Genomic DNA, 17642 nt, shown 5'->3' on the forward strand with positions numbered 1-17642 from the left:
TAAACAGGAACGGGAAAGCACTTTGCCACTTTATCACATTACCTTGACGACGCTGAAACACGTTGCACACTTATTTTATGTTTTTGCCTGATTTTTAAGTCCTGCATACTCTTGCCCTACAGAGTGGAGGAGAGGTAAATGTCAGTATATATTTGTCAATAATCAATACACTATTGTTGGTCAAAACAGCATCATTAAGCAAAAACTAAAATAAATAGTTGAATAAATTAAGTGTGTAAAGGTGGTTGCTTTCCTCCGATTTCATGTGTTCTATGTACCATCTTAAGTTAAGAAAAATTCTAACAATGTTAACGTCAGCGTTGGCGTCGATGCTTGTTTGTTTACTGTTTTTCTTCTTCTCATACTGCAGATTTGCTGGGATTTTTCTCTCGCTTCCGGGCTTCCCCTGGTAACCCCATGTTTCACGCAAGCGGGAAGCTTATGAATATATGAAGCAATATGAAGCCGATGCGGAAGTCGCTGAAACCTGCATTCTATTGAAAATCCAGCAGGGGGCGACTCTTCTGGTTGCAAAAAGAAGTCCGGCTCCATTAGAAATAATGGGAAATGATGAGTTTATGGTCTCAGTGGCAAGTCTTCTTCAATACAAAATGATGTTCATTTAGTAAATTACGGTCCCATTTATTTTAAAAATAGACCACAAAGCAGAGTATGTTTCAGGGCGGGATTATCTATGATTTACAAGTCGTTACCATGGCTTCCTGTCAATCAGGCTAGAGCCGAATCGTACCCTTGGCACTGTGTAAATTTAACCAGCACCATTGAAAAAGCTTATTAGGAGTCGGCTGTTCACTTTCTCTGAGTACATTTAGTTTTAAGACTGTTGTTCGCTAGACAAAGTTATCAGCCCTGTTAAAATGAGTTAACGTGAGTTTCAGTTGCACTCAACTAAGCAAGCTGGCTAGCGCTGCACACGGCCGTTGGCTCCACCGTATCGTCACTTCCGGGCACTTCCTGGTTGCAAAAACTCGACATGGCGGCAACCTATCGGCCAAACTCGAGGCTTCAAAATGGCAGGCCACAAACCAATGGGTGACGTCACGATGACTACGTCCATTTCTTATATACAGTCTATGGTTTCATGTCATACCGCTATAAACTGTGGGCAATTCCCTCAGGCAAAGTCTGCAGAAATGTGGACTTACGAAAAGGGTCTAAAAAGGGCTGAAAAAGTCCGCGAGAGAGCCCTCACGCACTTGACGATTTGACAGTGGGACAGCCCTAAACCCTCACGGACTTCACTGGAATGCGCTTCAAAGTCTGTAAGTCTGTGAGGGTGGACATTGGGATTGGGCCAAAGTCTGACACATCCACTCATGGAGAGTTATGTAAACTGAGGTTCAGGAACAGGACCACGCCTCTTCCTTTCCTCCACTTCCTTCAGCTACTACCAACAGAGCCATTCTTCCTGAATAGGAGGCTTAATCTCTTTCTTGTGTAGCTACTGCCACTGGTGTTCCTGTCCATTCAGCCACGGCTACAGCTAGCTAAGGCGCTGCGCCACATCTTTCCCAATCCACCGCACCGGCCATCAGCATCACCACCAGGACTTACCACGACATAGACTCATCTCTCTTCCCCCGTGGCACCACTATGCCAAGCACCAATAGCCCCATCCTCATTCCCATATTCCAGCACTACTGATGTGCGATACCACTTAATTCCTATATGATCCAATACCAAGTAATACCCAGGCTGGTACTTACTTAGTAATACTTTTTACATATTTTATTTCTAGTTTAATGTGACCTCCCATTTATGTACTTATGAGAGAAATAAGGAGTAGGCTGTGCCCTTACCAATTCAAAATACTAGCTGCATAATGACAACACATCAAACTACTGTCATATTCTTTAATTATAAATAAAAATATCCTGCTCAGAATTGCCGCTTCATAACATCATCCTATTATTGTGACAGACTTAATCTCAGATGTTTAGGGAAGTGTTGTCAAAGTATTTCACTGTCTTTGCACACTCATCACACACAGCGTCATTATTACCTTCACAGCTAAAATACAGCCAGACGTGACTGTTTCTACAGTCGGCCAGAGTCAGTATTCAATCACACGGTACCCAACGGCACTGTAGCCTTGTGACGCGAGTTCCTTTCTTCTTGGAAAGGCATCCCTTTCTCTATGAAAACCACATAGCCCACGCCGCGGAGGCAATGCTTGCACCCGGCAGCCGCCAGAACAGTCCTCACCCTCCTCCTTCCTCCACCCTTTCAAACCGCACCAGATTACCACCGCTGCCATTCTTTGGGGGCAAGAGGTCCAGCCATCCGCATCGGGCACTAGACCGCACTGCCGATTTCTCAGCCGTCGCTCTTCCCATGCCTACCATAGCTACATCCGCAATAACCATACCGACGTTCTTCGAACCAATTTCCGTTCAATCTGTAATTCCACCAAAGGGGTCCACCAAACCCTAAACGCAGGTGGCGGAAAACAAATCTCCAGGTTCATTATGACATCTATAAAGACTTCGCATTTATAATTTAGAGCTGAGAAATGCAAGGCGGTCCTTCTTCTCTGACATCATCACCAAAAACATTAATAATGCACGTGCCCTGTTTGCTACCGTCGACAGGCTAACCAACCCTCCTGTGTCTGTAGCCTCTGAACTTCTATCCAACAGGGCCTGTAATGAATCTGCTTCCTTCTTCACAGACAAGTCAAACTATTAGACAAGCAATCAGTGCCTCCATGTCAGTAACAGGATTTGTCTTGTCCCTGTGTCCACTTAAAAACAATTCATATAGCATGAGACAATTTGATTCTATTAACCATAAAAACCTGGAGGACATAATATTCAGAATGCAGGAAATTAATTGTTTAATGCTAAAAATCTGAGACCCCAGACCCCACCTCTAAATAAGTGTCTCCTCCAAAGGAAAACCTACACTCTTGCTTATTGTGAACTAACCTATAATATTCCATACATTTTCTACAACTGAAAGAGTCTCTGCGTGTACCCCCTCTGATGACGATTTTTTTCGTCACGCGGACTCTCGCGTACTCGGAAAGTATAATTCACGCATAATAGTTGGAAAAGGTCAACCTCTGCTTTTTTATTTTCCCCAATACCATACCTTTTGGTTTGAATACAAATATGGAGTATTTTCCCCCAGTCACTTAGTGAGGCTCAAGGAAAAATATTTGTAGCTCCGGGGAGGGTCAGGATATATTAAAAAAAGAAGTCACAACTCAGCCACGCCCCTCTGATTAATAACAAGCATTCCCTAATTTGGAGTGAAGGTCCACATGGACATTTTTGATCCAGTTGATTTTAAAAGTGTAGTTTGGGCTCATTCTAAAAAAAAATCCTAATTCTAAATAATTAAGGCCGCCAGAGTCAACAGTATTTATTATCACAAAGTTTTTGATAGGCTAATGGGTTTTGTTTTGCAAACAATTTTAAATAGCATCTTATCAACAAATTCACAAAGAGAGGACTCTGCATTTAAAGCAAGTGCATCATATGTTATCCTGGATACCTTCAGCTTTTGTTTTACTGAATGAATTAGTTTACCAGTGCAATAAATTTACAGTGACCACCCAAAGTAGTCCAATTCAATACATTGTCTGTTCTATACTCATTGGACAGATTGAATTTTATCAATGATGGAGCGGAAGTTCATATTGCATCCTTCATCTAATAGGCTACTTAAAAAACCCATGATATCTGGGATTTCACAGGAATGTCATCTAAACATGAATGTTTACACTGTGAAAGTAGTGTAGTGCAGGCAGTAGTGCACATTATTTATATTTAAACAAAGGTTTGTTTATATGCTGCAGAAAATATTTGTTTAGGTTTAATTGGGATTTGGTCCGGTCTGAATCGGAAACCGCAAAGACTTCACCTACCATTATGCCTTGTGTTGACGTAACGTCCGGTGGAGCTGTTGGCGGGCAGAACGGCATCGGTACTGGTTGTGAGCGACGCTCAGGCTATTGTGTTATACAGCAGCAAATCACGTACAGGGAGAGTCGTTCCAAAGCACGCCATTCAGCTCCTGGGTAGTTGTGTGTGTCGCCACTTGCGCGCCGTCGGCTTTTTCATCGTCTACAACAGACAGGTCAAATCACAGCGTTGTCACTCGGGCCTACCGTAAGCCCTTAAAAGCGCTGCGAAGCATTCTCTGTAAAGGTAAGGCTCATGTGTTAGCTAACAGTTAGCTGTTGAGGGAAAACACGCCAGCCATGTTGCCCTCTGGTTGCAGGGAGCAGGCCGACCAGCTCGTCTACTTGCTCAGGTTTTATTGAATTGCAATGTATTGTGGCGAAATCAATGAAATGAGTATCTGAACATACTTTGGCATTCGCCGACTAGCGTTATTTAATGCCGTGCGCGAGGCTACGGCGTGTGCAGGCGCTGTGGACAAACTGCACCACGCTGGCTTCGACGCTGCTCTTATGAAACACTGGACAGAACAGCTTTGTTTTACTGTTGAGGTAATGTAAGAACCCTTCAACTCATGACATGGTGACTTAATTTGCCCAGGTGTGTAAATTGGAGTTGCGATTCCCGCTGTGTGTCTTTCGGTGGATGCAGCCTGCAGATCATGCTCAGTGTTATTCGAGAGGCATGGAGGGGGGCGTTTTTCTTTAATGTTAACCACCACATTAGTCCTGGTCATGTTAGCCGGCACATTTGGGATTTTCCAAATGACAAAATGATAATCAGGTAGACTCTCTTTTGTTAACGGGGTTGTAAGTTAGCCAACAAAGATGAACATTAGACGCCACGTGACTACAGGGGTTAAGGAGTGAAAGCGGATAGCCTCGGGGTCTGAGAAGTGCAGCCAATACCGTAAACCTGCATTCTGTATAATGGCCGCAAGGGGCGGTTTAGAGGTCTATGAAAAAAATGACCCTACGTCAGAAAAAACATTTTGCTAATGAGTTTATGGTCTCAATTGCTAGTTTCAGGTTAATTTAGTAAAAATAGACTATAAAGCAGGGTATGATTATGGCATGGCTACCTTGTGGATGACAAGTTGTTACTACAGCCACCTGTTTGGTCAGGATAGAGCCTTAGCAATGCATATTAGAGGCTGACATTTTTTCAGGATCCGTGATATTCCCCCGGATGGGCCCTGACAGGACAGGGGAGAAACTCGGTGTTGGGGTTAGCAGGTATATTTATATTTCTAGTAGCTTAGGTTGTATTTTATTGTAGTGTTTACTCACTAGCCTACTTTCCCTTCAGTTCTCTTTTCCCCACATCCCCACATTGACACGCCTCTACTGCAAACACCCCCACCTCGTCCTGTCTCTCACTCCCTGTATGTGTCTGCTGGGTGTACTTTCTCCATCAGCAGTGGGCTACATTTATAAAGTTGCCAAAAAGGCATAGAACGCACAATTTCCACCAGCGATACCGTTTTCAGCCCCAGGTGTGCCACATGTGGATTTGTTAATAACGAAGCTTATCAAAATGACCAAAATTAACGTTGTACCAAATGACACCTCTGTTCACTGGGTCTGTGCTTGTAAAACAATCTGTGTGTCTGCATCTTATAACCTAATAGATAGCATCTCTCCCTATGTTTCTCTGTAAAATGCTCGCCAAATATATTTGGGTTTCCTTTAATAAAACCTGAGTAGCCCACGGACGTAAAATCTTGTGTGTGGAAGACGCTGATATGAAAAAACATCCGTCAAGCTGATGCTAAACAAGTTCACAGTGCTGATTTTAGGCCTAGTCCACATGTACACGGGTGTTTTCTTTTATAACCAGAGTTTTTCCTCCTTCATTAAAAAAAAAAATCTGTCGACATGCTATAAGGCGCTGTCAAGAGCATGCCAAACCACCAGACGGGGATATGACCCTAACCGTAAAGCCATGTTGGCCAATCAGAGCCTAATAAAATTGTAAACGAAGAAGGCAGTGGCGCACACGGCACGCACTCTGACGTTACAAAGCAACACTTCCGGTTTGTCTGTCTACATGACAACACTGCAACCAGCGTTTCTTAAAATCTTCATAGAATAGTCATGGTTTTGTAAAATCTTGTTTGTGTAGACAGGGTCTAATTCTCTCACCACCAGGTAAATCTCCCTGTATTCGCAGTAGTGATGTGTTTAATGCCCAACCGGTGATGAATGTTTAAAATATAAAATGTTACTTTTAAGTGTGCTGGTTTTGTTTTTCGTTCTGGAAGTGGGGGGGTTAGCAGGGGTTAGCTCATTAACTCAACATCGTTTATATTTTATAATAGAGTTGACGTAGCTGGTAAAAGGGATGGTGATATTCTTTGTCGTCGCAGTTGCTCATGAAGCCAATGCTTTGACTTCCCTACCCTGTCTGTGCCTCTCAGCTCCAAGCCCATTGCCCCATACTATTGGTGTAAATTTTTTAAAGTGGACCATCAATATTTACTGTATAAAAAAAAAGATTTGGGTCACTGTAGTTTTTAGCAAACATTGCAATGTGCCCGGTGCAACAATGTCATACGGTGATGAGTTTTTAATAGTTAGTTAAAAAATGGACGGCATGCTAGCTGTATTACCATACGACGTAACGGCTAAAAAGTGAAAAATTACTTTAGAAGATGATTTTTGGATGAAGCTAAGTTATGGGACAAGTACCCCAAGTACTGAAGGGCTTGTATTTATTTTTTTCTGTACTACGAAGCTGATTGTTTTGATTCTTTTAAAATCACAATGGTTTACATTTATAATACCAACTGGTGTAGTGGTAAAGTAAAGAACATAATAGTTTTAGACAAGGCGGTGGTAGGAATGCTGAATGAGAGTTGGCATTGAATAACAGCAGCTAGCCTGGATGTGGTGTCATGGCTTTGGCTCTCTAGTTGTCAAAATGGCTGCTGGAGTGGGACCACTAGCAGACACACTCCAGATGTAATAGTTAAAGGCTTTCACAGTGTTTGTCTGAGCCAGTCCTTTGAAACGGTACAGCTCTTTATCTGGTGACCCCTCCTCCTGTCTTTCTCTACTCAGGTTTCAGCTTCTTTTCTCTCTTGCCTGGCCTAACATGGAATCCCTGTGGCTTTTGATCTGGGTTGGATGGGGAGTCTGGGTCTTTCCTTTTTGTCAGATTATAAATTAAAGGACATACATACGTTCTTTTTAAGACAGGTCTTGTGATAGGCCATCACTCCCAGAATCAAATCAAATACAAAACTAAGGATGCACCGAATGTTCAGCCACTGAAATTAATTGTCCAAAAATAGTAAAAAATAGCACTTTCTGTGTTCGGTCAAAGTCAGATTAAATTTTACCGACCAATTACGTTGACATGTCAGCAGTGTGGAAGAATTTTAAAGTGTCAGAGAAAGATGCAAAAATGCCCGTTTGCAGACTTTGTTCTGCTGAATTGTCCCCTAGCACATCCACTCGATCTGTGGCTAACTTCTTAGAAAAGGCAACAAACGGTCTGACCCATTTTGAAAATGTGTTTGTCTATACAATATGGAAATAAGATTAATTGAACTCTATTCACAGAAAGTATAAAATATATTACATGTGTACATTACAAGTAAATAGACACATGTAATTTACTTTACCGGACTTTACCTCTTGGGCCTTGGACCCACCCACCATAGTCCCTCCAAATCCTGTGGGAAACAGTGAGTGAAAAGGACATTTTTTCATTGTATTTGTTTTCGGCTTTGACCAAGAAATTTCATTTCGGTGCATCCTTACACAAAACTTAGCGGTAACCATTTCATCCCTATTTGAGGTAAATATATTGCATTGTTTCCCCTACCATTGTTTTTGAGGGGACAGGGAGTACAGTGCACTCATGTGTTACAAAAACGCATTCATTAAAACTGAGCTGCCCCAATGAAAGAATGCAAATATGAGTAATAAAGTAGGATGTTTAAAGATTGTGGGGTGGTGATGGTGCAGTGGATAATAGACATGACTTTGGTGTGAAAGAACCAGGTTAGATTCCTACTGTGACACATCTTGGGCTGAAATGATTCATCGATTAAATCGAAGAATATAGATGAATTTGCGTCGATGCTTTGTTTCACCCATGTAACTATCCAGCACACTGTTTAGCACGGACATTTATAACTGTCGCACATCGCGTTTACTCTGTGAACACGAGGTTATTATAATGGCACTGTTTGCAAAGTGGAGGTAGAAAGAGAAAATAGCAAGGGACAAAGAAGTGTCCACAGTATGGGATTATTTCAAGCTAAAAGAAAACAGTTAATGTTACCATCAGTCCACCGTAAAACAAAACTTATGTCGCGTCCGCAACAGCACGACGGCATCTGATCAAAAAGCAGCCGGTGTTCTGCCAGCGGACCACGGACAAGGTAACAGCAACTTTAGCATTTAACTGAAATCATGATTGATTGGTGGGTTGAAGGCAAGCCAAAGTAAGCGGTGGTGTGGGGAGCTGCACCTTTTTACTCCCCTCCAGCTCTCTCTGTAGCTCAGACGATCCCTGGTACCTGCATGTGCTCATCCATCGTTTCACCCACATTCTTTGTCTTTTATAATTTCTATCTTTAGAATAACAAACAGCTGTTTCGTGTGTTTGGAGACCAGCGTCGGGTGACACAACCGCTGTCAGCTCGTGTAGTTTCACCCTGTTACCGATCAAGGGACAGTGCACACTAATAATACAAAAATAATGTGCCAGAATTCACCAAAAGGCTATTTTATATCTGCTGTCCCTGGAACAATCTTAATGTGTCATACCTAAACCAACATATAGACAAGAACAATTGGTCAATATCAACAACAATGCGCACATACATACACAAGCCAAACTGTCAGTCCATATATCCAGTACAGTTTTGGACAATATAGCTCGGACAATGACGAACAACAGAGGTTTAACCTATCTAAACACAAATGAGCCACAAATGAACATGTTGGTATACTGGCTCTGGCTAAATGTACATTAGCAGAGGCTCTAATCACAACCTGGAGGAGGAACTAGTATACATGAGTGTATAATATTAAAACAATGAATAGAGTACAATGGTCAGATGGTATACTGTTAGAATAACAATAATATATTAATTACTACATTCATTATAATTTTTGATATACTATTTAACCACTAGTTGAATAATAAATCCAGTTACAGCTGTTATGTTTTCGCATGTAACATCATCACGATTGTAGTTGCGATTACATTAATCATGCAGCCCTAATTTTTACCATATCATAGTTGGAAAAGATAAAGCAGATTATATAAAGAACCATAAAGCTAAGGACTAAACTGGCTAGCGCTAACCGACTTCACTTTTCCAGCTGTTTGGAAAATGAGATGGACTTTTCTTGGTCTTGAGAAGCTGTCACACTGTAACAGACACATACATGGGGGTGTCTCTCTCTCTCACTCACACTCACACTCTCACACACATACACACACTCACACATTCTGGTTAATACAAACTTAAAGACGACACCAGATTGAAATTTGAAGCAAAATAAATGTATTGCTATAAAATGTACTTAAGACATAACAGGCTTACAAGATGCTTATTAATCATTCAACTTAATTTTTATTTTATGCTCTGCTTCAGCCTCCCCCCCCCCCCCCCCCCACCACTATATTCATTAAACTTTCATATAAAGTTTATCACTACTATAGGCCTAATATTAATTGGAGGTCATCATCATCTGTGTGAAAGTAAAACGGTATACGTTGGTCTGTAATTTATTAATGCTAAGTACTAACAAAAACATCACAACCATTCATGCACAGAAATGACTGTAGGTTGTAGTTTTTACTAGCACATAGTAAATAATTTTTCTGGTTCGCACGTATCTCTTTTTTTACGGGCTAATGCATGTGAAATACTCTGTGTAGCAACGCATCATCCGTCCTGAACCGTTGCTTTTCTTCTTCTTGTTTTATTTGCGGGTGCTGCGAGCTGTTCTACATGCTGCCACTGGCTTTAACGGAGGGGAACGTAGCAAACAGCAGGTATAAATAAACGGGAGATTTACAGGGAGATATTTTAATGGGGGGATACCTGGAGAGAACGGTAAAATACGGGAGAAGCCCAGGGGAAACGGAAGGGTAGACAGGTATGCACGTTATAGTGGTAACTAGCTAGTTAAATGCTAAAAACACTCCAGGTACTCCAAGCACGACTTGACGGCTCCCGACCCCGACTTCAATCCCCTAACGTCCACCCCCATATATATATATATATATATAAATATATAAATATATGCGCCAATCAGACACAAGTAACCTGAAATGAACATAAAAAAACAACCAATGAACGCCCCTAATCAGTGTTACACGATTTTAGATCAATGGGTACAGTGGGGACAAAATTAAGTGCGACACACGACAAAAAGAAACGCTGTTGTGTACCGTCATAAAGCTATTATGGCAATATCGTACCGAATAGTTTATCCGCCAATGTGGCAGGTAGCCTTCCAACATTTGGCCACCAAATGCAAAATCTACCCGCATTTGGTGCTTGGCAGGTGTTAATTTCCACCCCTGCCTGTGAGTATAGCCATATAACTATAGTAAAAGACAAGACGGCTACATGTTGCTGTACATGTAGCTTGTAGATCACCACTTTTCAGTTATCTTTTAGTCCCTACATGTCATGTCAGTTTTAATGCAGGAGATGCTTTGGCCTCGTAAGTGTTCAGGACTGGGCAGCTCATATGCCAGTGTGTTTTCACTATTCAAACAGAAAATTATAGTATTAAAACGTGCTATAAATGAACTATAATTCATTTATCACTCTATTATTATAATCCTTATCATTATCCACATGTTTCCTTGTCGGCCCACCAGAGGCGCCCTCAGCAGACTTCAAGCTGGCGACTGTTGCAGGAAAGAAGGGCAAGAAGGCTGATGAGGAGGAGCAGCCTGCCGCACCTGCAGCGGCACCTGCCGCCGCACCTGCAGCAGCGCCAGTAGCTGCAGCACCAGCAGCAGCAGCGCCGGAGGAGGAGGAGGAAGAGGAGGAATATGTGGTGGAGAAGGTTTTGGACCGCAGAGTGGTGAAGGGCAAAGCGGAGTTTCTGCTGAAATGGAAGGGGTTCTCTGAGTGAGTATGAGTTTCCACTAAGTTAACACTCTTGTTGGTGTTCTAGGCCCTTTTGGTATTTTAAGGATTTGTTTCTGGTAGCAAATAAGTTTTTTTGTTTAAAAATTGCAAATAAATGACAGCATAAAGGATCAGCATTGCATCATGCCCACAAAATTGAAAGTTTAGAATTTTGCTATTAAATTACCGGCCTGCAAATTACCTTAAACACTGCATTTTTAAAAAACAAAGAAAGTATTAGGAATCAAAGCTACAAGCGGCATTGGACAGGGAGACAGCTCTGAATTATCGCGTAGTTTGGAGCAGTCATGAAGGAGTTAATCGTCGGTTCCTGTGTCCCCTATGTGGCGCTAGAGAACACCCGGTAATTCTGTTGTGTACATAAAGTGTGGACCACGCTATGAAAATGCCTTGTAAATCAGATGATTATCAGAAATGGCTTGCTTCCTGTTGCCAATAGTTAAGGCTATGGCATTAAGTGAATATTAGCATGTAGATGTGCTCAGGGCAGGACACTTGTCAAAAATGTAAAGTTTGGTGCAGGTCTGAGCATGTACACTGGAAAAACTTCCTGTTTCATGGCGAATCATCGATATTCGAGGCCACGCCATGGGACACCCCTTTCGGCGAAAACTCACAGTTGGCACAATTTTTGATTGTCAATGCCTTTAGATTGCACAGCCAAAATTTGAAGTCGATCGGAGGAGTTTGTTAAAGTATGGAGCCTGGGAATCGCCAAAAATGGCCGTTAAATTCAAAATGGCTGACTTCCTGTTGGGGTTCGGGCATCGCTCCCAGAGGCTTTTTTGTAGGCCTGGACATGATGCATCTGCCATTTTTTTCCCACTACCTGCGCCAAAACCATATTGCATGAAAATTTTCCCCAAGCTTGAATTTTGTGAAAAGTTTCTTGAGTTTTCAAGCCTGTTTAGGCCGCCAAAAATGGGATTCATTTGGGGGGGAAAAAGAATAATTCCTTCTCTTTCAATAGGGTCCTCGCATGTTTCATGCCTTAATTAAGATTGAGAATGTGTTCCGAACAAATGCTGAGTGAACATGTTCCATTCATGTGTGCTGTCTGCACCCACCTTTCTAGTGAGGATAACACATGGGAGCCAGAAGAGAACCTGGACTGCCCCGACCTTATCGCAGAGTACATGCAGAAACACAAAGAGAAGGAGGAGAAAAAGAAGGAGGGCAAGAGGAAAGTCACCAGCGAGGCCTCGGGAGACTCAGAGGAGCGAGGGAGCAAGAGGAAGAAGGAGGAGGTGAGTGAAGGAGACTTCATGCTTCAAACTAAAGACTCCCAGCAGTTAGCTAGACCACAAATAAATTTACAATTTAACTAATTATATACAACGTAGCAGCATTATCTGTTACCCGTCTGTTTTTTTTTTTTGTTTTTTTTTGGTCATGTGGCTTCTTGTTTTTATACTTCCTGTCTCCAGGGTGAGAAGGCCAGAGGGTTTGGCAGAGGTTTGCAGCCGGAAAGGATTATTGGAGCAACAGACTCCAGTGGAGAGCTGATGTTCCTCATGAAGTGGTGGGTCTTCACTGTCATTTTATAAAGGTCCAGAGATGGCTTTGTGGTAGATTTATTTTTAAAGGTGATTTGGGATTCAACAGTATGTTTAACAAACAAAAAAACTGAGACAGGTTATGGATTGTAATTTGTTGTGTTCACAATGGATCTTATCTTACCACTAGGAGTCCTCCTATATGTACACATCAGTGCAACAAATGAATAGAACCGGACAGATGTCAATTAAAATATGAGCTATTTTGTATATTAAATTATCATAAAGGAAAAAAAATGAAATTTCATTCATTGGCTGGCCTACCTGCTTTTTATGCCAGTTCAAAATAAAAGCTCTGCCGTAAATTCTTTATTTTACAAAGTCTATGTTGTTGTTGACTGTTTGTTCAGTAGTGAAGCAAGCTTCCCCTCAAACTGAGGAGGAAAGTCCGTTACAGTGAACAGATGTTCAAGAATGTGAAGTTGCATTGTGAAGTTGCAGGTTGCAGCACTGAGGCCCATTAGGAAGTGGAAAACAGTCTTTTAAAATAAAAGCACTGTTGTAGAAATTCACAGTAAAGTTGAAAGTAAACCACATGTTCACGACCCACTCAGATTTCACTCACCAGTTGGGAACCACTGTCCCAGAGAACAACTTTGGGTGGTTATCCTTGTTAATTACCAGACTAAAACCTTTACTTTGTGTTTATAGTTAGAGGAAAGAAATAGCCAAGAGCCCATTGTCAAACACTGTTCTCTTTTGCGCTCTCTCTTTACCTCCCTCTCGTTTGTTTGTCCTATCTGTTGTTTTTTTTGTCTTTCCCCTGCTCCTTACTCCTCCTTTCTGTCCCGTCTCTCTTGCATGTTGATTCTCCCCTTCTACTCCTCCCTCCTCTCTTTTCTCCTGAATTAAAATTAACAGGAAGAACTCAGACGAGGCCGACCTCGTCCCAGCCAAGGAGGCCAACATCAAATGTCCCCAGGTGGTCATCTCTTTCTATGAGGAGCGCCTCACCTGGCACTCTTACCCCACGGAGGAGGAGGAGAAGAAAGAGGAGGAGAAAAAAGACTAGACGAGTGGAGGAGGAGGCAGAGGTGCAAAGAGGAAAAGAAAGTATGGAAGTTCCAGGGCGGGAAAGCAACTATATGCTGGTGAACTGTTCAAGTAATTGATTCTAGCAGCCACTTTGGCAGGGAAAGTGGAGAAAATCCCAGATTGTTGGGAGTGAACTGCCAATGTAGCTGAAAGGAAAGAAGTTTGTTTTCCTGCCCTGAAAGGAGACTGGTGTCCTTTCCTCAAAAGATGCTCCCGCCTGTATCTTGACTGAAAATGTAAAAATATTTTAAAGAGGTATGTTGACACTTAGTCTTATTTTAATGTCTTTCTGTCACCAGGGACGTGTCGCTTGATGGGCACCGGGGCCTTTATTCTGCTAGCATTCCTCCTTGGCGTCACAAGATGAATATTGAACTGAATACAGTGAAATTACTTAAAAGTGTTTGTCTGCTCGATTTGGTGACAGGTGCCTGGTGTTGGAAATACAGGACTACAATGCAAGCTGTCAAGCTACCTCTTTAACGTGTCCATCCACGTGAGAAGCAAGCTGAATGTTTCTCTCCCCCGGTACGCCACTCCTCATTTAGAATTCCTGTTTTTAAGAAATGTTTTCCAGCTGATGAAAGTGGCTCAAATTATAGCGGATCAGAGAGCACAAGCTTCCCTTCCTGCTTTGTTAGGATACTTTGGGGGGAACGTCTTTTGGAGGGGAGTGAAGTGGCAAGGTATTATGGAGGAATGAAAGAACGGACAAACCATTCATGTCTTTAAGTATCTGTTGTTTTCGTGCCACCTGGGTTCTCATTATTGCTGACTTAACAACACTGTTCTTGATCGAAGCTATTCTACATTTCATCTAACACGGACAGGTTGACACAGAAACCCGTCTTTGTTAATCTGTCCATGTTAGTGTGAAATGTACAGTCTACATGAAAAGACCACCAGTTGTTGGCTTTGGCCTTACATGTCCTACCAGCCAATGTGGCAGCCAACCAGCCAGTGTTCAAATGTCCTGCAGTTGTCTGCCAAAACAGTTTAAAAAGCTGAAACAGTGCAGTCATTCCAGCCATGGGTGGTGCTACTGGCCAAACCCTGTACTGCCTGTTAAATTTTTTGTATTAAAATGAATGAAAGTCTGTTTATCAAACCATTAGTTGAAGTATTTGTGCTAATTTGGTGGCGGTTTAGAGGCAAACGTGTAGCTTTTCTGTGAATGTAAAACTGTCCATCTGCTGTATTTTGTGTGACACAATCATATGTGTTATAGAAATTAAGGTATATATTATGATGTTGCAGTTTGAGTTAGTCTTGGTATTTTCTTGAACATGGTCAGGGAAAGTCAGTCATGTGGTAATACTGTCAATTCACCAGCCATTTTCAAGACTAGGTCACAGTATTTGTTTAGTAGGAAGCCAAATTGTCGCCCCTAGGACAAGAAGTAAAATGACCACTTACAGAAGTAGTGAACTATAAGTATAACCATAAGTGTACAGACTTTAGTTCCCAGACTTCTCGTGCCAGTTTAGCAATTTTATTCAGTTAATTTTTAATAGAACTAAGGCTGGTTGGTTACCTGCCAGAGTGGCTGATAGTGTACAAACAGCAGCAAAATCAGCATCTGGCAGGTTTTCATTTTCCACTGCTAGATTGACGAGCACACTGACTTGAAGAGTTGCCTCTCATATGTCAAACCAAGGACTCCAGTCTAAACAAAGTGAGATGCTCTTAAAGCCGTAGATTAGATGGATCCAACTGATGATTGCTCCGACAAACGCATCATACAACTGGAATGGACGCAGTGCTAGGCTCAGAATCGGCAGGTTTCCACTTCAGCCAAACTCTGATGGTAACCTCTCAGCGCACTGCGCTCCAATTGCATTTCTTCAGGAACCCTGATGGTGTTTTATTAAAAGCAAGCTGGACTAAAAATCATGTTTATTTGCAAGGTACAGCTATTGTTTGAAACCAAATTGTAAGAATAGGAAAACAAGTATTATATATATATATATATATATATATATATAAAATCTCTCTCTCTCTGCTGAAACTTGATGATAAAGTTTCTCTGTCTAAACGTGCCCCAGTTTGAACCAGAAGTGAATAGTGTTGGACAAGACAACCATCAGTGGGACACTTGACCAGCCATATGTCAGTGATTTATCAGATGTGATCTGCACATTCATCACATCTGGCTTATGGTGAAAGTTTCTGCTTGTTAATTCCTATGACCATGGCTGGTAGGTGGATGTGAGACCGCGGCTCTGTAACAAACAACTAGCTTTTATTGCTAATGGAGGAACGATTGAAAGTATGTTTAAAATCTTCATTTCCAGTCTCCTCTGAACCATCACAGACACTCAGCTACGTGTGTTTTGTTTTTTTTTTTAATGCTGTATTATTTTAGCTTGCACTGGCCGGGCAACACTCAAGACATGATGTTTCAGCACATTTAGAGTATTTCTTGGTTCATCTTGCTTGCGTGCAGACTGGTCCTATGTTAAAACACATTTTGATATTAAATAAAACTTTTGAATTCAGCATGATTAACATGACTGCTTCATATGAGAGGTCTTTCAGTGGTGTTCTCTCTGCTGCGTTTAATGTGTCGAATGTAGCCCGGCTGTGCTTATTTCTATGTATACTGTATTAAAGTTAGCATAGTAGCTTCCTCTGTTAGCAGACCCGGCTTAGCTAGTTACAATCCCTGATCTCTGAACTGTTGGTTTTCAGTGGCCTGCTGCGGCTGGAGATTAATGAGAGAGCTCACCTTTAAAGACAACATTTAATTCTGAAAATGTTTTCCTTACTGTAATGCAAATTAATTTTCAGTGGACATTCTTCTGCTTCGCCTTGCGCTGCCATGTGTCACATTTGAAACAGCAGCTATTTTTAAATGTTTACTTTTTGTTCCAGAAAGACTTTAATGAGCCTTAACCCTCAGTGACATTCTATGGAAGACATGTACAAAGCAGCAAGCTACATAAAAACAGTCCCAATATTTCTGCCTAAGTACTTCATACAACAAGGCCAGATGATGAAATGGGAAGATGCTCATTACACACTTGACCAAGATCAGCTCTCTGATGTTTTTGACCTCTACTTGTTTCCTTAAGAGGCTGAACTGAGTTGAGTTTGTGTGTGGGATTTATCTTTTTCTTTTTCAAAGTAAGTTGAGTCAGTTTAAAGAGTTTATAGCATTTAAAGTCAAACCTCTGACTCTAAAATTTCTGTGATACTCTGCATGTTAGTATCTGTATGTTGGGCCTAACCTTTCTACTTTGTCTGTTTTCAATTAAATATATTCAGTACTTTTCCTGAAGATCTTTTATTTTTTTTTTAGAACTTCTGGCCGTTGGGACTTATATTTTCATGTACATTAGTATTATAAGGAAAATGTCCTGCACTATGACTGCCTTCTGTTACACGTTACCTTTGATGGGAAGGGATTGGATCAGCTAGACCTGGGTTTGCTACTTAGCTTCTCTATCTTGTCTCTGAAACCTTTCTCTGTATTTAGCAGATTAGCTAGTGTTGTCCTGTTGCATGTTTATTGGTTACCCTTGCAGTGTCACTGTTGTGGCCCATCTACTTTTAATTGTCTGTTTTAGGCAATAAAGGTTTTTCGTTTTCGTAGCTATTTGTACTGGTGTCTCAATTAGTCTTTTTATTATTGAAATGACAACATAAACAACTAACTACCACAGTTATGTGAACATTTAGAAAGTTGTGTGATTGCTAAAATCTTATTTTGTGCTACCAGTGGGTTCTTTGTGCCAGTACAGCATTTTCACATGTATACCACATTGACAACTCCCAATTATTAAATACATGGTATTAGTCGTGAATGTTTAGAAGCCAAAAAAACGGTGATGCCTGTGAGCATTAATTTTTCCAGTTGTGAAAGAAGTATCCAGTAATACCACAACTTAAGTCTTGATTTCAGAGTCCTACTTAAGTAAAAATAATTAATAATTTGACTTCTTTAGGCCACAGACAGTTAGTTATTTAAATGAAAATATGTGAGAA

General features: G+C 41.3%; 1 protein-coding gene across 1 annotated transcript in view; it reads left to right on the forward strand.

Annotated features, from left to right (window-relative positions):
- LOC123957643 overlaps window positions 1-17249 on the forward strand; it is a 21345-nt gene extending 4096 nt beyond the window's left edge. The window contains exons 6-10 of the mRNA XM_046030600.1: window positions 8267-8322; window positions 10788-11043; window positions 12140-12311; window positions 12492-12586; window positions 13482-17249. Of these exons, the coding sequence (XP_045886556.1) occupies window positions 8267-8322; window positions 10788-11043; window positions 12140-12311; window positions 12492-12586; window positions 13482-13632 (730 nt within the window). The 3' untranslated portion in view covers window positions 13633-17249. The remainder of the gene's footprint in view (window positions 1-8266; window positions 8323-10787; window positions 11044-12139; window positions 12312-12491; window positions 12587-13481) is intronic.
- Window positions 17250-17642: the final 393 nt, after the last annotated feature.

The sequence above is a fragment of the Micropterus dolomieu genome, linkage group LG02 (genome assembly GCF_021292245.1).
Source record: "Micropterus dolomieu isolate WLL.071019.BEF.003 ecotype Adirondacks linkage group LG02, ASM2129224v1, whole genome shotgun sequence".
In the NCBI taxonomy this organism is placed as follows: domain Eukaryota; kingdom Metazoa; phylum Chordata; class Actinopteri; order Centrarchiformes; family Centrarchidae; genus Micropterus; species Micropterus dolomieu.